The sequence below is a fragment of the Astatotilapia calliptera genome, chromosome 6 (assembly GCF_900246225.1).
Source record: "Astatotilapia calliptera chromosome 6, fAstCal1.2, whole genome shotgun sequence".
NCBI lineage: Eukaryota > Metazoa > Chordata > Actinopteri > Cichliformes > Cichlidae > Astatotilapia > Astatotilapia calliptera.
Genome location: NC_039307.1, coordinates 8,115,495 through 8,139,232, shown reverse-complemented (window position 1 = coordinate 8,139,232; position 23,738 = coordinate 8,115,495). Strand labels below are relative to the sequence as shown.

At 38.2% G+C, this 23,738-nt stretch overlaps 1 protein-coding gene across 3 annotated transcripts; it reads right to left on the bottom strand.

Annotated features, from left to right (window-relative positions):
- Positions 1 to 377: 377 nt before the first annotated feature.
- On the bottom strand, positions 378 to 22,472 carry LOC113023705 (choline transporter-like protein 2). Of its 3 annotated transcripts, none has more exons than XM_026170003.1 (22): positions 22,305 to 22,472; positions 11,643 to 11,691; positions 11,461 to 11,534; positions 10,136 to 10,220; positions 9,212 to 9,296; positions 8,989 to 9,108; positions 8,841 to 8,901; positions 8,628 to 8,754; positions 6,843 to 6,926; positions 6,586 to 6,698; positions 6,375 to 6,506; positions 6,189 to 6,288; positions 5,432 to 5,524; positions 5,214 to 5,298; positions 4,776 to 5,038; positions 4,490 to 4,584; positions 4,209 to 4,312; positions 4,044 to 4,117; positions 3,887 to 3,957; positions 3,699 to 3,787; positions 3,527 to 3,611; positions 378 to 1,152 (listed from the first exon to the last, which is right to left on the bottom strand). In XM_026170003.1, the coding sequence occupies exons 1-22, from the start codon at positions 22,339 to 22,341 to the stop codon at positions 1,043 to 1,045; spliced, it is 2,136 nt and encodes a 711-aa protein (XP_026025788.1). In that variant the 5' UTR covers positions 22,342 to 22,472; the 3' UTR covers positions 378 to 1,042. The 3 variants fall into 3 exon arrangements, with proteins under 3 accessions (XP_026025788.1, XP_026025786.1, XP_026025787.1); XM_026170001.1 differs by lacking the exon at positions 378 to 1,152 and adding an exon at positions 1,395 to 3,283; XM_026170002.1 differs by lacking the exons at positions 378 to 1,152; positions 22,305 to 22,472 and adding exons at positions 1,395 to 3,283; positions 17,425 to 18,228.
- Positions 22,473 to 23,738: the final 1,266 nt, after the last annotated feature.

Here is a 23,738-nt window from a genome sequence, read left to right as displayed (position 1 = left end):
ACACTTTCACAATTATTCTAATTATAATAATGTACGTTGTATGGGCTGCTGTACCTCAGAATGAATGCTGAGATTTAACGGCTTGACGGCCGTCGTAGAGACGGTTCTCAACTTGTTCCCTGTAGAACCCTGTTATAGTGTAGTAGTTTTTACCAAGATAAAGATATTTACAAAAATAAAATTATTTTGTATATGCTATTTCATTTTATGTAAATATTACTGTTATTTGCCAACATTATCAAGCAGCACCATATAGTAATGGACAGCTGGACTGAGTAAATCAGTCATAATGATAATCCAATGATAAAGAAAAGCTTAAAGAAACCAACAAAACACTAAAAACAAAAAAGGATGTCAAAACCAACATTTATTAGTTGAATACAAAAGAAAAGACAATGTAAACATTTTACAAAGTCAAAATTCACACAGTATGAACATGTTTCATTTTCAGTGGCATGTATGACACAAAAAAGAATAAAGACAAAGCTATTAAAATATTGAGTCTATATCCAGGTTAAACCACTTGGGTCATTTGTAATCTCTTAAGGCTTTGGTTATCATACTAAGATTTAATCACTTGCAGTTAAGGAATTTTGCTTTGGTGAGTTAATTTTTAAACAGTGCAATATGCTTAGTTAAACTAATAAAGCACAGCTTTATTCAATCTGCCTTAAACTGTACCCACTGAAACTTCCATATAGACATAAAATCCAAATATACAATGAAACAGAAAGCAATAGCTCTTAAGGCAACAGGGCTTATCATCTGTAACTCCAGCTCACATTTTCCTTCTGTAATAAATCTCAACCTGTGCATGCAGGTAAAGAGAGATAATTAAGAGTTTGTCACAAAATACAAAACAAAGAGTAATATTATAAAACCAATATAAATGAATCCGATTTGACAGTTAGATACAAATACACTGTTTATGTACAAATGAAATGGCACTGTAATTCCTCCTTTTGTTCTTTTAACTTGAGACACACACACACACACACACACACACACACAGAAAAATACACCCATGAATACAAACTGAGGCTTAGTCCATTGATTTGTAATCTTCATTAGACTTCTTGAGGAGTGTGAGCAGGTCCTGTGACATGAAATACGGCCTCTCCTGTGATCCATCATTGCGCTCCAGGTCCTCCACTGCAACATGGACAAGAGAGAGTTGAAGAACAATTTTCTCACACACACCAACACAGATCTGTAATCTATCTTTCTTTTATTTATGCATCGTCTATCTGCCGCCAGTTTTATCTTACAGCCCCCTAAGGTGTACTTAAGTAAATTGCTTTGAGTATTATCTAAATAGGTGGGGGGGGGATCCTTTAAATACTCCTAAAAACCCTGAATGACATGACTAAAAGGAAAAAAGGGGAAAAGGCACATTTAGGTTACAATGTATCATTTATTTTAATGACTTTTCTCATTCCTTTCTTCATGTACCTCATCATGTATCTCTTAGTTCAAACTGTTCACAAGTAACTTCCACACAAAATTCAATAGCATGTGATTAAGGGTCACAATGTATACACGATGCCACTTCTTTTAAGGGCTCACAAGCTATAAATGGGAAACAATTGTGAAGAAAATGCTCTTAATAACAAAGAGAGAGATATTCTGATTTAAGTATCTAAAGCCCAACTGTAGATTTATTCAAGTGATAATTATTTTAAGAAGGAAGAAGAAGAGAAATTTATACAGACTGATTTTGGCATGTAAAAATTGTTGTTGTGTGCTTTAAAGGTGCTTTAAATCATTGCCAGGGATTTATTTCACATGAAAACTCACCTGCTTCAAAACACCAACCAAACTTGAAATTCTGAACTACTACGATTAAAATACAATCACCTTTAATCAAGATTGACACGCAGTGATGACGGAATGTCATCAGAAAATTTAGTGGAAAAACGACTTAGATTTTTCACAAAGTGACAAGAAAAAGGTACAAAAGCATCCAGAGACTTAAGATGTTAGTTAGCATTCAGAAGGTCATGTCAGTACCATGCAGTGCTTAAAGAGAGAGAGATTTAAGGGGAGGGACAGAGCAAGGCAGGAGGCATCAGTAAACAAACTGGGGGGTTCGTAGAGTCCGAGAGGTCACGATGGCTTCATCATGGCGACACAATCACAGCACTTACGTCAGTCCAAAATACCAAGGCAAGTAGGTGGAAAGACAATATATGGAACCCCTCTCTGCAAGGATCTCCACTTGACTGAAGCCAAAAAATACATAACAGATGTACACTACTGTATATGTACAAGTTCCATAGGGGGAAAAATCCAATATTCATACAGTATATCAAATATGTCTGTTAACATTTTGGCGTCAGCTGGTATTATTGTAAACAGTGAAAGAGATTTGATTGAGATGTGTTTGTTCTGACTGTAAACACGGTACTTAAGTGTATCTGTAGTGCATTTGTTAACAGCATTAAGACAACAAATATTAGTGACAGTAATCAGGCACAGGTTCAGCACTCACGATGTTCAACAGATCTTCACGATATAAAAACCAACACTGTTCTAAAACCAACACAAAGAGCGTTTTGTTTTTTTTCAAGCTACAGAGATGCACTGGGCTTTTGACCTGCTTCAAACCTTCAACCCTCTCCAGGTGGACATCCCTCCTATACTCACATAGCAAAGCAATCTGAAACTTTAGCTTGTTGTATGGCATACATTTAACAGGTCCATATCACAAAGGTATAGTTGCACATCTTTCATTCTTTATGCTCTATGAGATTTTCTGAGCCTCAGGTGCTTTGCAACATCTACTCCTGTGGTCCAGATGAAGGTTTTTCTTCCTTAGTCTCCTCTTTTTTCTCATTCTTTTCACCAGTCTCCTCTTTCTCTGCCTCCACAGGTGCAGCGGACACCTCCTCCACCTTTTCCTCCGTTTTCAACTCCTGCTTTTCTGACATCTCTTTCACTTCTGGTTCTTCTTTCCTTTCAGTCTCATCTTCCAGACTGATCTTTTGTTCCTCCGTCTTCTCCTCTTTTGACTCGTCAGCATCTATCTTTGATTGCAAAGCCTGCTCCTCCTCATTTTCCCCCTTCAGCTTTGTCTGTTCTTTCAGCTGTATTTCTCCATCCTGCTGCTGAAGAGGTGTTTCCTCCTCCACTTTAACTTCGTCCACTTGTTTCGCAGCATCCGCCTGCTCAACACCATTGCGATCTTCCTCCACCGGCTTTGATTTGGAAAGGATATCATGCAGCTCAGGGGACATGAAGTAAGGCCTTTCAGAAGAGCCGTCATTTCTTTCCAAGTCCTCACCTTATAAGTGCATGGGTATGTTGTGTTTTTGAATGGGTTAATGGAAAATTAAGGGAAAATGAAAAGGTGAAAGAAAGGAATGTGTAGGGTTTAAAGTAAAGTGAAATTAATAGGAAAAATGAGACAAAGAGAAGAAAGGTCAGAAAACTGTTAGGAAGAAGACGAAACCAGCAGCTCACATTTAGACAGCTGTTTGTAAAAAAGGAAGAGAGGAAATGTGGATATTTGGCAAAAATTACTCACAGAAGCAGAGGAAGAGTGTGTCCACACACATAGCATACACACTGAAGAAGCCATGGGCGATGAGGTAGGATCCCACTACCACTGTCTAACAGGAGAAAGTCACACATGTCATTAAATGGCCACAGACAAACTGAAGACTAACACCAAACCTTATTAATATAATTGTGCCTACCAGTATTGGGACCCAATAGTAGTTGAGAGATGGAGCAGCCTGCTCTACAGCTTTGATTCTTCCGGAGAAGAAGAAGAAAGAGAAAATCCCTATGCAGGAAAAAGGTGAATTAGTAGATCTACACTAGAAAGGCAGATTTTTCTCTCTGCAGTTGGATCTAAAAATAAAATAAAAAAAAACTCTCTTACCAACAATGCCAACAATAAGGAGCTTCCCAAGGAACAGCAGGAAGTCGGTCACTTTATCTAAAACAGCCACCCTGTGCAGAATATGAGAGAGTGTTGAATTAAAACACGCTAAGAATAGCAAATAGTGAATAAAATATGAATATGAATGAAATCTCACCGAATAATGTTTCTCATGAGAAGGAAAAAGGCATCTCGAGCTGCGGTGCAGAAGTTTTTTCCATAGATTGCAATCTAGAGGAAAAAAATTTAAAAAGACGATCGTGAAGCGCTTTAACGGTTGAGACGGTCTGTCAGGCCGCTGTGTCCAGTTACAGGAACTCACCATGATGTACGCATTTCTGTTCAGGAACTTGATACATTTCTCCAGACACCAGAAGCAGCACTTCAAGCAGCTTAGCAGAAACTTAGCAAATTTGTTTTGAGCACCTTAGAAGCAGGAACAGTTTATGATAACATAAGAATCAAGTACTTTACATGCAAAACTTGCAGTTTGCATGTATATTTAACAGTCTGTATCAACAACGTAAATGCATATAAACACAGAGTTTAATTATAAGACAATAAACAGAGACCAAAAGGCAAATGTAACATGTTATAGCTCACCTTTTAACTTGTGATCCAGATACTCCAGAAGGACCCTGATAACTTGGACTAAAGACAGGATGAGAGAGCCAAAAGCCAGAGAGCCTGTGTGGTATCTAATCAGCACAAGGAAACAGAGGCTAGTTGTGAGCATCAGTCATTCTATCTTAGGGTAACAAAAGTTTAAACATTTTGGAGAAAACTTCCTGTCAGCGTTGTAGATATCTTACCATGTAAGCCTTTCAAGCTGCGCTAAAACAATTCTACAAATAAAAAAACTGTTATTATTAAAAATGTATTTTCTAACCTTAGGGCCCTTCCAAGAGAGGAGAAGATGGGGTAGGCAGGGATATCCTCAGGCTTCTTGAAGGCCCAGTAATATGATGCAAATGCACCCGACAGAGTGACTTGGCCCAAGGCCGTCACAAAGTTTGCACACCAAAAGAAAAGGAAGACGTTGTAGAACTGAAAGAGGATGAGGTATTTATGGTAGAGAGTCTCACCACCATAAAAAGCAAACAGGCACTCTGCATCTGGACACACAAGTGATGCATTGGAGGAGTTGAATGTCTTTGAACAAGAGAAAGAGAGAGAAGGGGCATATTGTAAGACATCTTTCGTTCTGTGATCTATGCTGCTGTGCAGGTAAACAGGTGCTTGTTTACAACCAATAACTTTGCCACCTTGCCACCTACAATATCTTTAGCAGGCTAATTTAACAGAACAGTGACATTTAGAAGCATACCTTGGGGTTACAGGTCTCTCGTGAGAATGGGCAGACAGAGGTGTTGAAAACTTTGTACACCTGCTCATTAGAGGTGGATAAGAAGCTGTTCAGACATGTCAAGGAGAAGAATGCAAAGTACATCCTTGCTTAAAAGTCATGCTATACCTGCTACCGTGATGAAAGGAGACAATTAGGTTCGGATTATCTTTGATTATCATAGACAACTGAAAGGATACACTGCAGTAATGGCCCAGTAAGCGATCACCACAGCCAGAAGGGCAAAGGTCAGCAGTGGGTAGAACAGCGATGACATAACGTGGCCAACAGCTCTGACAAAGAAAATGGTATACATTTTTTTTTAAAAACATCATGTCAAAATTCACACAAAATTTGTTAAATGTGTCCAACACATTTTTTTTAATACATTTGTTCTAAGAGTGCAATACTGTATAGCAGGAGAGGTAAAGCTGATTTACAATGATGTTTTATTGCTAAGGAAACAAATGCAATTAATCTTTTAGCACCAGCAATGATTACAGCATTAACATATTATTGCCTAACACTTGCTGGGACAGAAATAGTTCATGCACATCTTATGAATGCATGTGCAATAGTCCACTGAGCTACATTTGGTCTTCGGGTTTGTCATACAGGAAATATCTGATTCTTAAGAAGTGACGTACTCTGCTACTTTTACCCACTGGTGGTTAATTTTGTCTGTTTAATCTCAGCTGTTTAACACTAGACAGGCGTACTCTAACATAACAGCTGGCAATTAAATTAATAAAACTCCATCTGATTTCTAGTCATGCCAGGCTAGAGACGAGATGTGCAACATTAAAGCTGCATACCATAAGATCAAAACAGCGAGGGATAATTCTCATCTGATCTACTGCTAACTTTTTAAATATGTGAGCACATCTGGTTACTTTTTAATTTTAACCAGGAGAACAGACCAGGGAGATCCTGGTGTAAATCACATTTCACACTGACCTGCTGGCCTCTTTGATGAGGGCAATGGCAATCATTATTCTCTTCCTGAGGAAGATGAGTAGCAGGATGATAATGAACTCCACAATAGCCAGGATAATCACTGCGAACAGAACACAACAGATTAATGGGATTTGTCAACTCTTCATCCACAGACATGCTAAACAATGAAAGTGTGTCTGTGCTTACTGAAAGCCAGCCAGGTCTGCCTGATCTGCAGGTAGACAGAGAAGTCCGTTTGCAGGCCCAGGTCACGGATGGTGACATCAGCACCAGGCTCACCCTTCAAGCTGGCAAACTCCATGTAACAGTGGAAAATGCCTAAAAATGGACAAGTTAATTGGCTGACCTTTTTTTCAGTCAGAACAATCTTTAACTTTGTCAGAAGCTAAGGACTTACCATAACCAATGACTAGGATAACCAAAATAATCATGATCCAGACCATGATGCCAGCCAAGAATCGCAGCAGGACGATGAAAATCAAGCTGACGACCATGGCTATCACCAGACCGCTGGACACATATTATGGTTAATGACTTGGTGATGAAGGTGTTCTGTCTATATATTCTGGTTTTATATCCTAATTTATAAGTTATGTAGTTCTGTGATTGAACATTTAGTCTATTACTGTGATAGCAGAGAGTAGGGAGACTTACAGTAATATCCAATGCCAAGAATGAGTGTAGTCCTCAAAGATTCTCATGGCAACCTGACGAGCTTCCACAGCTATATTTGACTTCCTGTAACAAAATGAAATGAGTCTAAAAACATGACCAATTATATCCTTAAACATTTAACTGTCATATTAGAAATATTATGTTTATTAGAGAACGGATGCTTAAAAAGAACCCCATGTTGTATAGAGCCCTAAAAGTCACAAAAGATAAGAAAAGGTTACTCAAAAAGTCAGAAATGGTCATGTAAACAAACTGATCTTCTTCTTCTTCAGCTTTTTCTTTCAGCTGCTCCCTTTACAGGTCACCACAGTGGATCTGCCCCCTATCTCTTCTGTCACACTAACCCTCTTCATATCGTCCTTCATTACCTCCATTAACCTTGTTTGAGGCCTCTTCCTCTTTTCCTTCAACCTAGCAGCTCTATATTTGTCATCCTTTGCCCAATGAATCCACTGTCTCCTCTGCACATGTCCACATGAACCGATCAATTACTGAAATATATCATAAGCTCTCTGCTATTTTAACACATTTTCAGAAACATTTTGTCTTTTCAGTTTACCACCATTCTGCAGCTGTCTGTAAAAACTTACTAAAACAATGAAGAGGACTGTTTTGCCTGCTACACACGGCTAAACACTAACTTCATTTAGTAGTGTTGCCCTGACATGATATGACTTCAGAGTGACTACCCATAGGTTAAAAAGGTTTAAGAGACACAAGGCTTCCTCCAAAGGTTGACTGACCTTCATCAGAGGCTACAAGGATGTTTTGGGGTTTTGTTCAGTTATTTCTTGTTATATTTCACAGGACTTTGCTTTATTTTGTTCAAGGGAATTCCTTGTGTTGCTTTTGTGCACGGACTCAGTAGTTTTGGACCTTTCTCCTAACTATTGTCTGTACTGTTTGCTATGCTGATGAATCACTACCCTATGATCTCATGCTAGGTCATTTATGATCTGAATTTTGGATTTTACACCACTTCCAGTGTTCCAGTGATGTTAGTGCTACAGTTTTAACCTTTGAATATTTAACATTTAACATTAGCTGTCCAATAACCTTTTGTTAGCTTTGGACATCTATACCGAGGAACTAATAGACTAAGATTAAGAAAACAAGCATAGCTGTCACCAGACAAAATAATTAAGTTATAAATTTATATGAAATTTATATGAAAACATATCTGACATAATATGCCACATACAATTTAGTATTGGAGCATGAAGCTATCCAGCTCTAGGAAGCTGTCAGCTGCAAGAAAACAACAGGAAGTATTACTCATCATCTTCTTGAATAACATACAGGGAGCAATGAAAACCTCTCTGCAGTGAGAGCAGGAAGGAAAACAGTAACACAAGGACCTTCTGAGGTAAACACAAATAGAGCAGAACTGAAGCACACAGAGGCTTCAGCCAGGGTCACTGCAGTGAGATGTAAAGGGAGACTGATAAGCTGATATGCCTCATGTCTAGCATGATAAGTGCCAAGGTCATTGAAAACAAGCAATCATTCACTAAACAGCAGTTGGACAGGGCTGAAAGAGTCTTACGCTTACAGCTTAAGGCTGATATTGAATTAATAAATTAATCATCAAACTAGCTAATCAAACATTAAATTTAATGAACAAAGAAGAACAAATATGAAGGAAAAGTTTCACTTGGTCAAACTCATTTCACACACTTTGTTGTTTATGTTTTATGGGTTTAAGACAACATAAAATAGCAACATGCTGCACATACATGTTGCTATACAATGAAAAACACTCACTTTGATGCCTCCAGCACATCACTGGCATTGACAGTGCCACTATTTCCGTCATCGAAAGTCGTCTCGTTGCCCACCACCACAACACCACCTTTTAATGTTGCCAAAGCAGGAAGGCACCGGCGTGTGACTGTGGAGGGAGGGGTTTTATTAGTTTCACTTTCCTGCAGAAACAAAAGTCCTTTAAAACAGTTTAACACAGAGAATCTCACTTACAGGCTTTACTGGGCATCAGCATAGCTGGGCACAAGCCTTCTTTAAGGATCTCTGGCGGACTCTGATAGAAAACAGTCAATTTACTTCACATTTAGCAGAACCCCTTGAAATGTGTACAATATGAATAATCTAATTTTTCAATGCTTACCAGTCCAGTGAAGTCCACTCCTTCCTTGCAGTATTTTTTGTAGTATTCCTGGTCATCTTTATTTCCTACCTTGGCTTTTATCAATGTAAGATGCCTATTAGGACAGCTTTCCACGCATAACTGCACACATGTAACAACAAAGACATTAACATTTAACCGCGTAACTTCAACACTTTACAGTAGACTGAGAACAACTTAAAATAAAGTGAGTAATGCTTCTGACCTGTGTGGTGGGACACTGAAACTCCAGCAGCACAAGAGGGCTGGCACATTTCAGGATGTTGAAGTAGAACAGAAGTGGTTTCTTCCTGTTGTGTCACAGTGAAATGACAATGTTATTAGGTCTTCATAGACGATAAGGATGCAGTCATTGTAATATAACTCTATGGTTTCTGAAGTCTTGATTTGAAGTCCTATTTTATCCATTGTCTTTTAGGGAACTTTATTTCTTCTACAACTGTGATCACCATCTTTTGTGGTTTGGTTTGGTTTCCTGGTCACCTGTTGGATTTCGCTATCGATTAGTGTATCTACAAAATAATACCTATTTTTTTCCTCTGTACCAGAGGAAAAACCTCATCACAATGTTGCTAAGAATAATGTTTTTTTTCTGGCCTTTTTCAACTTTTATTTGATAGACACAGTGAAGAGAGGACAGGAAAGCAGGGGCAGAGAGAGTGGGGAAGACATGCGGGTTGGACTCGAACCCGGGCTGCCCGCCCGCTCAACACTTGTCAGAAGATTCAATAAACTCTCCAGTTAGAATTAGAATAGAAAATTTGATTTGATTTCTTGTAATTATTTCATAGTTCAGGCTGAGTAACATGCAATTAAAGTACCAGTATTTCCTCCAAACAAATCCTTTGGTGTGTGTTAGTAAAACAGGCCATATCACTTGTAAAATAACTGCATTTGCTGACTGCTACAGTGGCCTGTGTTGATCAAAGTGGCCACACAAGTAACTCTGAACATTTCTTAAACTGTTGTGACCACCTGCATTCATCATAAATAAATGTAAGCACTAAATAAAGAGTATGAGATTAAAGCAATTATTTTTATTGTTGTTATTATAGTATTATCATACTTAAGATCATCCAATTATAGAAGGTTTCCAAGAACACAAATGCTCTTTTACACTGTAACTTACTCCAGAGGTGTTCCAGCTTGTCCGCAGAACTGACCTCTGCTGTCTGTGGGATAAATGACTTTCCTGGGGTCCCCTTGAGACCAGGCTGCAAAGAGAACATCAGGAAGTAAAGAAATAAAATACCATCTTAAATTCCTCATGAGCACGCTCCTTTTATTTAATGCTTAAATAAAATAAACATCTTCTAATACATTTAGAAATTCAGATATATGAACATTTCTGAATTAAAGTCTGAGTTTAAAAAAGCTCCTGGTCTTAAATTAGACAACAGCCTCATGAAGGAGTTAAAAAGAAAGACTGAGAAAGTAGACCCACACAGTATTGTGACTTTAATGTGTAAACACCTTCCAGCTTTGACAGCATACACAGAGTGTGGGACAGACTGGCGTGATCCTCAGTGTAACTCATAACATAAAAATAAAACATGTTGCGTAACGCTTATCTATTTCAGCTAACTTTGGCTTCAGCTATATTTCCTTCCTACTGGGTGGTGTCTGAGACATTTCCTGGTTTTTCTAAGCTGCAATCTATTTATAAAGTCACTAATAAATTGCTAGATAAGTCCTGTGAGGTTGGGAATATGTGTTATAATTTAACAGTAAATGTACATTGTATGTTTTGCTTGAAAACCGATGGCCACTTATGTTGCTTTTCAAAGGTATTGGTTGTAGTGGGGGCTTGTGGTTGGGTGGAGGGAATGTAGCCGATGTGCAAGACTTCAAGTCGCAGATAATGCAAATAATTACTTTGTAAACAGATGTTGTAGTACGTGCAGTAATCAGTGTGCATGATGCACAATAAACAGGCAGGTGTTTTGACCTAAATAACTTTGCCAATGGTTGAATTTTCACAAATGTTTCCAAAATGCAAGTAGCTGGGAGCTGTTATTGGTAGTGTTACCTCTGTGGTGCCTAATGATGAGAAAACCTTTGGAAAAATCACTCTCACTTGTTTATTCTGGCTTCGAGCTCATAAGTAGCTTTCTGTCTCATCAAACCTCACAATGGAGGAGAGCTGCACAGAGATGTTGAACAGGATGTTTTACTTCCTTCTTTGAGGCAGTAGAATTACAACCAGTCAGAAACTATTTTATTTATAACTTGGCTTATGTAGACTGGCTACTGTAAAAACAGGCATTTTCACACGACTTGGACTACATGTTAATAAAGTTCATCTCACTCCACCCAAGGTAGTGCCTCACTTCCCACTTCTGATTAATAATATTAGACACCACCCATGCACAAATTTTGTATGGTAAAAAAACATAACAACCTAAATATAAATAATGCTCAGAACACACTATAGTGATGAGAGATCAGTCTTACCAATGATACCCACAGCAAAGTACCCCAGCAAGGCTAAGATGAAGAGTATACAGCAGAGGATATCTGTGCAGCCCCTGAGGAAAGAAAAGAGGAAGGGAAAGCAGGTGCAACATGTTGCCATTAAAGTCTGCTATATACAGCCGACAGCAAAAGATCACCAGTAATCAAAGCAGACGTCTCACCTGTTGTGGATCGGCCCTTTGAAGTTTGGATCAAACTTTCTGGACTCCCCTGTGGACGAAAACAGAACAACAGGTTTAGTAATGCCTGTTATTAGAAATTAGACTTCAAACAATGGCTTTCAGTCTGTTGATACTTGACAAAGGCTGCGGTGAATTGATCCCAAAATTAAACCTGGGGAAATGAAACCCGAGGTTTCCTTAATTTGTTCTCATTTCAGAGATATTTTTTGATTAATGGTCGTCTTTTAAAATGTAAACCACAACCACAGCTGAGAGCGGCCAGAGACAGAGGTGATATTGCCATCCTGAAATATGACAAATTAATTGTTAAACCGAGGTCACAGAACGCCGGAATTAATATTTAGACTTCAGCAATGTTGCCATTTGTAGCTGTTGAGATCGATCGGTCTGCAAATGTTGGATCCTATACTTATTCCCGGATTCTCCGGTAAAGATTTTTCAGTGGCTCATGTCAATATTTGTAGCCTTAAATATAAGGTTCAGGAAATTCAGTCACTGTTGTCAACAAATACGATAAGTGTGCTGGCTATTTCCGAGACACATTTAGATGCTGCCTTTGAGAATAATAAATTTGAAATAAACGGTTATAAGTTGTATAGGAAGGACAGAAACAGATTTGGAGGGGGCGTAGCCCTATACATTAATGATAATATGGCAAGCAAACTACGTATGGACTTAATGTTTAACGACCTGGAAATTGTGTGGGTTCAGTTACACCCGCTCTATGGCAGGCCTGTATTAGCAGGTTGCTGCTATAGACCCCCAAGTAGTAATATGTTGTATGTAAAACGAATTTGTAAAATGCTGGAAAGAGTAACTGAGGAAAACAAAGACATGTTCTTATTAGGAGATGTCTCACATCTACACGGGTGGTACATTTATAAGTAAAGCTAAGGACATAGCCAATTATTTTGTGAATTATTACAGCAATAAAATAACAAATTTAAAATCTAATATGAGCAGAGGTGATCCCACCTTATCACGTCGTCTTATACAGGATGTTATCATGAATAATAAGCAATGCCAATTTAAGTTTGAGGCAGTGAATGTGGAGATGGTAGAGCGCTTATTGATATCACTTCCTGACGATACATCCTCCGGCTCTGATAACATAGACAGTAAACTGCTCAAAGTTGCAGCCAAGTTTGTGTCCCTTCCTATATGTCACATATTTAATAGATCTTTGGCATGCAGCTTATTTCCATTGCAGTGGAAAGAATCGAAAATAATTCCCATTCCTAAAAACAAGAATGACGTTTTTAATGGTGTCAATAGCAGACCTATTAGTCTACTCCCCGTTCTAAGTAAAATTATGGAGAGGATTGTCTATGAACAAATTCAACATTACCTAACAGAAAATCAGTTACTCACTCAGTTTCAACATGCCTACAAACCTGGTTATTCCACCAGTTCAGCTCTCATTCACATGACAGATAACTGGTACAAATATCTAGATAATGGGAATTTGGCCGGGGTGGTATCTTTGGATTTTAGTGCTGCATTTGATTTGATAAATCATGATCTTTTGATAGATAAACTAAAATGTTATGGATTTTCACCAGCTGCTTTGTGCTGGATGGAAAGTTATTTGTCTGGAAGAAGGCAAAAGGTTTATTATAATGGTTATTTCTCGGAGGGCTGTTATATGAACTGTGGTCTACCCCAAGGCAGCTGCCTCGGTCCACTTCTCTACTCAGTCTTTACAAATGATTTGCCGTATGTCCTGGATAAATCTCATCTTGTAATGTATGCTGATGATTGCACCATGTTTTATTCAGCCAGTAGCCACTCTGAATTGACAAGCGTATTACAACTAGATTTGCTGAACGTGTTTGATTGGATAAGTAAAAACAACATGATTTTAAACGTGTCGAAATCCAAAGCCATGTTAACAGGAAGTAGAGTACGCTTAGTCAACAGCCCACAACTAAATCTTTCCATAGCTGGATCAGTATTAGAACAGGTCACCCAGATTAAATTACTTGTGTTACCATAAACCACCACCTTTCATGGTCTCAGCACATCAACTCTGTTATTAAGAAAATGGGACAGGGCATAGCTATAGCTAGGAAATGCTCTTTTTATATCACTTCTTCAATTATGAAAGATGTCATTAATGCACTAGTATTATCTCATCTAGAGTACTGCTCAATCATTTGGTCAGCAGCTAATAAGACAGATCTGAACAGACTTCAGTTAGTCCAAACTAGGGCGGCCAGATTAGTGTTAAGGTGTTCATATTATACAAGTATTGATAAAATGCACGATAAACTTTCTTGGCTTTCTGTACAAGCTAAATTATACTATGGCTTACTTGTATTTTTAAAGAAAGCAATACTGGTAAACACACCACACTTTTTTTATGCTCAGTTGCAGTATCCAGATGAAATACATAACCATGCCACACGATTTTCAACTAACCACAATTTAGTAACTCCTCGAGTTAAAAGTAACTTTTTGAAAAACTCTGTTATATTTAGAGCATCTTTTCAGTGGAATAAGTTGCCTTATGCAATTAGAGAATTGGCTTCTATTCATAATTTTAAAAATCACCTAAAAGCCTATTTAGGCAGTTTTTAATTTATTTGTAAAAATTGTAGAGGGTAATGTCACTTGTAATGGAAATTGCGTATTTTGTTTGAGTGTTTTGTTTTTTGGGTTTTTTTTGGTTTTTTTATATAATTTTTAATATTCACATGTTTACATTTTCAGAATTGTAAAACCTTATTGTGGATGTAAAAGCCAAATTATGTGGACAATTTGCATCCAACTCATTGTGTAACATTTTATTTGGTGGTATTTGATGGTTTGGGCCCCAGGAAGACTAGCAACCACTGTTGTGGAAGCTAATGGGGTTCCTTATAAATAAACAAATAAACATATGCTGAAAGAAGTGGAGCACAGTGGGGCAGTGGTTAACTCTGTTCCCTCACAGCAAAAAAAAAAAAAAGATCCTGCTTTCAAAGCTGGCGGCCTGGGGCTTTTCTGTGTGGAGTTCATGTTCTCCCTGTGTTTGAACTGATTTTCTCGGGGTACCTTGGCTTTCTCCCACAGTCCAAATCACATGTTTGTGGTTCGGTTAACTGGTGATTCTAAAGTTGGTGTAGGTGTAAATGTGAGTGTGAATGGCTGTTTGTCTTTCTGTGTTATCCCTGCACTGGACTGGTGACCCGATGGATGAATGGACAACAGTCAGGTCGGCTCTGACACTGACCGGTCAGCTATCTGAGACAGACACATGTCGAAAGATCTGGGAGATACAGCTCAATATAAATTCACAGTATAACAGTGTACTTGTACAACATTACGTTTATGGGATACACTGTCTATATTAATCATACAATTTTAACAACTTTTAAGGGCATGGTTATTTTTTTAATTTAAATTTTCTTGGAATTTATTTTGATAAGGGGCAGAACAACTACACCAAACATGTATTAAAAGTTAACAACACAGGTATACAATTACATTGTTGGGCTTTGCTTTTGGATTGTGAATAAAGTATATAAGATACATTTTTGTATTACAGAAAAATAATATATAATTTACAGCTATTTTGAGAGTCCATAATGATTTTTCATAAATATTTTATGGTCTTCACCAAGACTCCCGTCTTTCCATTTGCCTCCCATTCCCTGTGTTTCTTGTCCCCTGTGTACGTCTCTGTGTTTGTGAGTTTGCCTCGCCCATGTGGGTGAGGCACCTCAACAACTTGCACATTTGCATCCCATCATTCATCGGCCTCTTCAGCTACCCAGGAGTTTCACTCAGATTTCTATGCCATAATGTTTGGCAGCAGAAAATCTTTGGCCCGCTTAGATGTGTTTAGTTCTGTCAATGTGATTTTTAAATGGGACCTAATATAATTTCCCCTTTTTTTCTGTAAAATAGTACATACTGCATTACTACTACTTTATTAATAGGTAAGGGAGCTTGTTTCTTCGAAAGGAAAAACAAAGGGTATGCCTCAAGACTAAGATAAAAAATTATAAATAAACATTATTTGAAGCAATGAATCATGCAAAGCTACTCTAATAAAGTGCATAACATAGGCAGCTGGGAATATGTCAAGATTTATCCTCCTTTCTTGGCTTATTAGTTTAACAGCTCACATGCCTCCTTCTTCTGCAAAACTCCATCCTAACCTTCAACAGCCAGCCTGAGTCACAGGTCATTATTTTTCACATTTAACAATTGACCCCTTTTAGCCTTCATTGCTGTGTCTTGTCTTCATATTTCATTTTTGCTGAAAGCATAGAATTAAAAACTCCCGGTGAAGCAAAAATGTTGGACAGTGTTGTTTCTCAGTAATTTGTATCTGCTGCATCTAATGTTTAAAATAATACCAGATTGATTATATGGGTCTTGGACTGCTGACTGGAAAATAAGCAACCTGATTGCTCTGACAGCTTTGGCATCAAATATGCAAAAAATCAGGAAAGGGCCTTTTTTTTTTTTTTTTTTAAATATAGCACTATCTATGACTGACATAGCATATGTCATAATTGTAATGAAAAAAGTTTCCTCTTTTATGTAACACGTCTGTCTAAGTGTTCAGTAAAGCTGCTCAACACTTTTTTGGGCTTATGGTAAAAACACTTTATGACAGGCCCGCCCTTTCAATAATGGAGTCATGTTGCACATCCTCCCTCTTTGTCTCTCACCACATTTCCTGTCTGTATCTGTGATGTCTACTATGGAAATGCAAAAGAAGAAAGAAAAGAAAGAACCAAAAACAAAAGAGAGAAAAAGAGAAAGACGTAAGCTGCTTTACATATGCAGCTTTTGGTACATTTTTACACGAAAATAAATAAGTGAAATAAATAAATGAAATTTGGATAATAAGAAAAAATTAGGCATTCAAAATATAGCTGTCACTGCCTCTGTGTTTAAACCAAAGTGAAACTAGCTACGAAATAATAGTCACTACATTTACTACACATTTACAGGTAGGCTGCAGGCCAAAGTGTTGCAGAAAATGCTTTTATCTGGAATGTATATATGTGTACAAGGGAGTATTTCATTAGAGTGACTTCATGTAATGACTTCTACAGAACAAAAGGATTCTTCTGCCTGACCGTCATGCCTAGCAACCCACAAAATGGCTCCCCGGTGACAGTGGGAGCCCTCTGTGGACATCGCCAGCCGCCATGGAAACACCTCATACTCAACAGGGGAGAGAAGCATAAACCAAACCCACGTTGGTTACAGTGAAACGAAGCCAAAAGTGCAAGCCAACGTTTTTGAGAATCAGTGAGAAAAGACTTCTCACTAATAAACACAAGCTACATCCTGTTAAAATATGAACTGATGTCAGACTCTGTGATGTGTCACACATGACCTATTACTGTCAGCGTCAACCTGGCCTACTACTTTCTCCTAAAATCTATAGTTGAGCAGTTTTTAACATTTTTTTAAAAACAGATACTTTTATTAAAGGATCTATAGCACAAACAATGGGCCGAGCACTAGAGCCAGCCCCATCTGTTTCTTCTAACTGCATTACACTTACCGAGGAAACAATACACTCTCCCTTGCACACACGCACACATATAGAACTTAAACACACGTGCTCTCCTCACACAATGGAGGAACGACCAAAAAGCGTCACGTTGTCTGAGACAAACTATGCTTATTAGCAGTGAAGCAGCACATTAGCCATCACAATTAGAGGACTGTGAGCCATTACTCAACTATCTCACAAGTCTATCAAAAAGACGTTCAGTCACAGTTATGTAAGAAATGCAGGCTTGCGAATTACCTTTTCCATCATATTTTGTCATTCCGGTGCTGTTTTGCTCTCAGTTTGTGTCACGGATGGTTTTACAGATACGTCTCAGTGTTCTGTGTTCTGTTGTTGTTTCTTTAAAGGTCCTTCCTGTATAACAGTGCTTGCGTGTCCTCTAGCTTCTTACTCTTCACTTCCTTATTTTAGATTTCAAAGCTCTGCCTTCACCTCCAATTCCCTCTTTTACTCTGTGGGTTTCCTCCTTGCAAAAGCTGCGTCAGCCCAATTGCAGCAAAGAAGTATCGATGGAAAAATTGAGACAGGATATCGAAATAAACAGAGACTTGTGGCACCTGATAACTGCCAAAGCTGCCAAAAACATGAACTAAAAACTAAAATGTGCCAGTTTTATACATCTTGCTGCAGAGAGTGTTTGCTTCAGTTGTGGGTGCTTGTTCTCACATCAAAACAGTCTTTAACCCCAACACATAATGGTTATTTCAGACTTCAGCTCAGTTCACTGAATCAACAAGATAAGCTGTGTTTTACAGAGTGTGCCTGCATGTGCTGCAGCTGCACTGCCACCTGTAAAAAAAAATTTCTCACCCCTGAGCTACTGTGTCGTTTGTTCTTAAAATTTCAGCCGACTTGCCCTCTTTCTGTTTCCTCGGCGTCCTGTTTTGTTTTATCAGCTTGTTACCTCATTCTGAGCGCACCCACCTCTCAGTGGTTTCAAACGGAACAATGAACAAAGCCATCATAACCACAGTCATCCAATGGCAAATGTTGATGCATTGCGCATGTCTGACATATACACAGCAATGAGCTGATAAGCACATCAGAGATAACGCCATCCCACTCTGGTGGCACATGACCACCTCTGCTGGCATGTGACAGATTACAGTGGAAAAACATTCTCAGTGCAACATTATGAAAACAGTTTCAGAATCACATAATGAAACAATGTTTCATCTCAGACCTCAAATACACACTCAGTGTTGGATTGTAACAGTGTGGGAACATTTTATGAACTGAAATGACAACATTCTTTAAACACTCTCAGAATGGTGCAGTTAGAACATAAAGTCTTAGCTAAACTATTAATTTCACAGGAAGTTTATCTGAAATTTAAAAAAACCCTAAAACATTCTCAGTACATTTGATTACATTTTTTTCTTCATAAATAGCTATATAATGGTAAAATACACTAATAAAATAAAATAATAAAATAAAATAATGGTAAAACTTAAAAAAAAAAAAAACCACTAGTTGAGTTCCTGGGGTTACAGGTTAATGAATCAACCTAACCACCGGTGGTGCAACGTGTGCAACGTGTGAACACTTGTGGTTGTTCCAAAGCAAAGAGGTTCTCAGTTCAAAGCCGATGGCCGGATGGAGTTTTAGTGCATTGAATTTACACATTCTGAGACTCTGGCACAGCTTCCCATGTGATCATGTGCTGGGTCACTTTAAACATGTTTGCTGTTTTGTTTTGTGTCTAACTTACTTTTAGTCTAGTCTTAACTTGAGACTTGAAATATCTCAGTCTTTTAAAAATGAGAGGAAACTTGACAAAAAGAGGATGAAAAGAAACAGACAAACAAAGTGGCAGGCTTAAAAAGCATCTACAGCAGATGCACACTATCTGAAGGTCATGTCTTTAAGAATTAGCCAAAAATCGAGTAAAGACCTGACACAAAACCCGAGAGATGTATCTGCCCCTGAGCTATTTTAAGTAATTACAAGAATGCAGGTATAAGAGAGTTCAGAGTGCGCTGAAGAATAAAGGCCATCATGTCAAATATTAACTTTCAAACCTATGAGAATAGTGCAAGTTCTGTTTTTGCCTTACATACTGTATCCCTATGAATGTTTGCAGATGTTTTGATAATTTGCTACACCCATTTCTCATTTTTCTAGCAAAATATAAACAAATGAAGGGTGACTTTAGCCTTGGGCACAATATTGTATCTTGGCCTCTTCTGCAAATAGACATGACCACAAAAATCAGCCTTGTTCTTATGAATCAAGCATTTTAACCTGTATTAGCACTGACGTACATCGATGTTTTTTTAAGAACAGTAGTAGTAGATTCGCTTTTTCTCTTCAAACAAAATGAGTAGGGGCCACTGGGGACATAATTTTGAATGATCTACACATACGTAGCACCTTTTGAACCTTTATTAGGATCTACAACCCACTTTACAGTGTGTTTCTCATTCATAAATTTACCAATGATAGCAGAGCCGCTAAGCCATAGCACCTGAATGGAACAGAGCTCAAACTACCAAACTGTTATAAAGCTATTGGTGTAAGAATATTTATTCTGGGCAAGAATACTGTAAAAGAAGAGTTGCAATAAATAAATAAATAACAGAGTGCTTAGATATTTCTTCTCCAGCATTTATTATTGTTGCTTTTTAGTTTTACCCCACACAGTCTGCCATCACTACTAAGTTTCCTCTGTCTCTCTTCTGAAGATAAACATTAAGAGATTCTCCCTTCAGCCTTTCATTTGTAGGGCCATCTGTGAATGTGAGACACAGCTCCATTAGAGCTGGAGGAACAGGCGGCTCTTTGCCTGTTTTGTCCATAAAACAATCTCTGATTGTGCTGAAAAGCATGCGAGCAGATTTGTTCTTCTTGTTGTTGTGTTCAGGCTGCCAAATATCGTGTAAGTCGTCTTGTTCGTTTATGTAATTGGCAAAATGTTCACTGATGTCAGTCTGCCACCTTAAACACATTTTTTAAAAGGTTAAAAATACATACATATATTTTTTTCACTTTGGTAACCGGATGTCCTCAGGTACTTCATTACACAGAACCTAGGCTGTGAAAATGTATAAGGCCCTTCAGATCTCAGGTTCAGGTCAGTAACGGGTTAAAAGTATCTGCCAATGATCCAGCCTTTAGTTGTATAGTACTGTGTGTGACTCTGCGTGTATTTGTTTGTGTGCGTGTATGTGTGCGTGTTTAAGGGAGAGATGATGTCATGACTGATGATGTGCTAATGGGCCCAAAGGGGTTATCAGATGAACCTTTCCCTGCCTACCTTAATGGGATAGTGGCTACTGTGGTTGTGCATGATTGTATGTACACTCACAGACTGCATACACAAGGAGACATTCTGAATATATCTCGTCACAAGAGTGCTTATCCCTGAATTTTTTATCTTTATATTCCAGGCACGCAGATTCATTGAACATCATTACAATACAGGACAGAAGCCACTCTGTGTAAAACTGTTCCTGTACTGTGCCAAGCAGCTGTAACTGCTTCAAATACTCCTCCTGAAGCCACTAATGAGGTCAGTGGAACAAGGAAACATACTAAAGTCTTTTTAAAGGAGATACATAAATCTGTCATCCACTGGCTTTGATCACTGTCTCTTGTTACTCCTCAGAGTCGCTACTTTTCACATCAAGAAAAAGCAGATTTTCTAAAACCAACTAAATCAATGATCATCAAAAATGACGAATATCGTCAGCGGCATCTCTGTCTGTGTACAGAGCTGTATGTGTGTGTGTGTGTGTGTTTGTGTTTATTTCCCAGCTTGATATTGACTGAAAATCACTTTCCTAAATCTGTTGAGTGGGTAGTACAGACAAGGCTGAACACAGGCGAGGCAGAGCGGGTTGTGGCCTGCCTGCAAGCACGCACACTTTCGTAGACATGGAGGAAATGTGGCAATAGTAGTAAGAAGCCAGTGACTGCTTACAGTTTAAACTGAAACTCCAAATAAAAACTCATGTTTAAGGAGCTGAAATGTGTATTGTACATTGGTGTCGTATAAACCTTTATCTTGAGTTTAAAGGGCTTATGGTCTTTGACCCTTGAGTCATGGGAGAGGGCAGTTGAGGAAAACAGATCACTGTATAGCAACAGGAAAACCACAAGGAAATGGCCCACTATGGGAGTTGACTGGAGAAGATGTGGATTTAACATTTCAATTTGCATTGTGAAATAAGGAATAGCTCAATAGTAAGGCAGTATTAGGGCAGTTTTCCCAATGCATGAGGATTGTGGTTTGGTTTTTAGCCTTCTAAGAACAACCTTTCATGTAATAATGTAGACATGGAGTATTAAAGAAAGAATAACAGTGGTTACAAAAACTTCATGACTCAACAGTCCATATGAATAACAACCCTGCCCAGACCACGCCAGGCTGCTGTGGGCTGCTAACTTGGTGGTGGTGGAAAAAATGCATGTGTGGCACATAATAATCTGCAATGAGTCATACGTTTGACTGACATAGAAGATTATTTTTCCACACTAAGTGTACGAAAATGTAATAAAAATACAAAAGCTGTGAACATCTGTGAAATGTATGTGTTTGCAAAAGGCTGTGTGCATCTGTGGATGAAGCAGCCATATGTCAATCTACAAAATACCAAATGGTTATGGAGCCCAAGAGACAGCATATGTGCTCTCCTTCTCCACTCTGCTCTGTTTCTGTGTGTTCCTGCAGTACAGAATCGCCTCCATATAAAGCCTAATAGGGAAAAACCCGGCAACCTAGTTCTGTTTATTACCCCTAATTAACCGAAAGAGCAATAATTAACTACCTTTAGTTTTTGTTCGATTTTTTTTTTTTTTAGCTATATTTAGTTTGTTATACAGGCTGTAATTTAATGACAAATAAACGACTCGTTTAGAGTACGCATTCTACACCCGCTGTGCAATGCAAACTGAATAATTAAATGCAACTTAAAGGGCGTTTTCTCAGAGTTTAAAGATAAATCGGGAAAAAAAAATAGTCCGGTTGCTGAAGATGTGGATAGCTCCAGATCTGCATGACACTCATGAGGTCCACACCCATCCATCCATTGCAGTCATTGTTTCCATTTCTTCCCCCGTTTAAAGAAAAAAGAAAGAAAGATCGAAGAGAAAGCCGTAAAACAAACTGTTCTTACCGTATTTGGGGTCCGGGTTTTTCTCCTCCATCTCCATTCTCACGCACTGCTGCTTGCTGCTGATCAGACCTAACCCAGGACAGTTTCCATGGAAATGTCGAGGCAAAAAAACATCAATAACAGTGACCGACTGCAACAGCCACACAGCAGACTGAAGACGGAGACCACCCCAAGCCAAATTGGAGCAAAGCGCATTCCAGTCTAACGGAAAGGAGAGCCAGCCAATGAGAGACCGGGGCCTGCTGACCGACAGCTGCTGCAGCCACTCAGGATTACCCTGACGAGGACAAAGGCTGTGCAATGGAATGTGTAGAATTTAAATACCAAATGTGCTTTTAAAGAACATAACGCATTCAGAAAGATTATTGCATAATACGGTAATTATTTTAAGTTATTTATTTTGTCTAAACATCATTACGTCGTTTGCTGAGAATCGAAGAGAACTACTTCCCAAAGAAGACGCATACAAAGAGCACGGTGATGAAAAATACATTTTTGTCAAATTTACCTCAAATTAATGAAACTTTCCGCCCCATAAAAATGAAATTTTATTGGCAATCTTCTCTTCAAAAGAAAAAGTATCAACTGGGATTCTGCCACCGAGAGAAAATCCAAATTTGTCAATACAGTCCCCTCAGTCTCTGTGTTTACAAGTAAACGTGGCTTAAATGTGCAAATCTCTGAGGCTCTATGAAGAGAAAATTCTCTTTAACCTATGTATTTTGTATCATTGCTAGTAAGTGATTCTTCTTCCACCAGCACAGTCGTGTAGTCTGAGAAATGATGTTTTACTAAGAAATAAGTAAGATAATTATTACCATTTACTGACTCATAACATGGGAGACTCAAGCTTATAGAAAAGTGGAGTAGGAAACTCATGCATACCAAGAAGATACTATGACCTGGAGACATATTTTCATCAGAAGGGTAAAGGGAGAAGGGCATCACTGGCAAAACTGCTGGCCTGCTGTTTCTTTGCTCCACGCGGGAGGTATTGACATTACAGATATGCTGTGTTACACAAAACCAATTTTCACATTCTTGGAAAGATTAATTAATGATTGAAAGACGAACAGTTTGGAAAGACTGTAATGCATCTTCACATTGCATAATAGGCTCCAGCCTTTGGTTCCAAAAGTGTCATGTAAAGGTTTGCCAGGAAAACAATAAATAATTAAAGCGTTTGGCACGTTATCAGGTTACTTATGAAAAGCGTGAGGATGTTTTTTATTGCTTTTTAGTACAATATGCCAAACAAATAAACTGTAACATACAACATTTTACAAAGCTCACTGGTATTTCTTTCTTTTTAAAATTTGTAAATATATAGGTTGAGATTTCATTTAATTGGCTTTTTTCTGTGAGCAGGAAAAACATCAAAAACATTTATATATGCACATTTACATTTTACAGATTCATTTCTTTGCCTTTCTT

Bases quoted from the DNA above. Each gene is read 5' to 3' on its own strand.
- LOC113023705 (XM_026170001.1), bottom strand. From the start codon at position 22,341: ATGGAGATGGAGGAGAAAAACCCGGACCCCAAATACG. The intron at 9,109-9,211 runs GTCAGAAGCATT...ACATGTGTGCAG, and splicing joins TTCAGTGTCCCACCACACAG to TTATGCGTGGAAAGCTGTCC. The intron at 6,289-6,374 runs GTAAGCACAGAC...TTCTGTTCGCAG, and splicing joins GCAGACCTGGCTGGCTTTCA to TGATTATCCTGGCTATTGTG.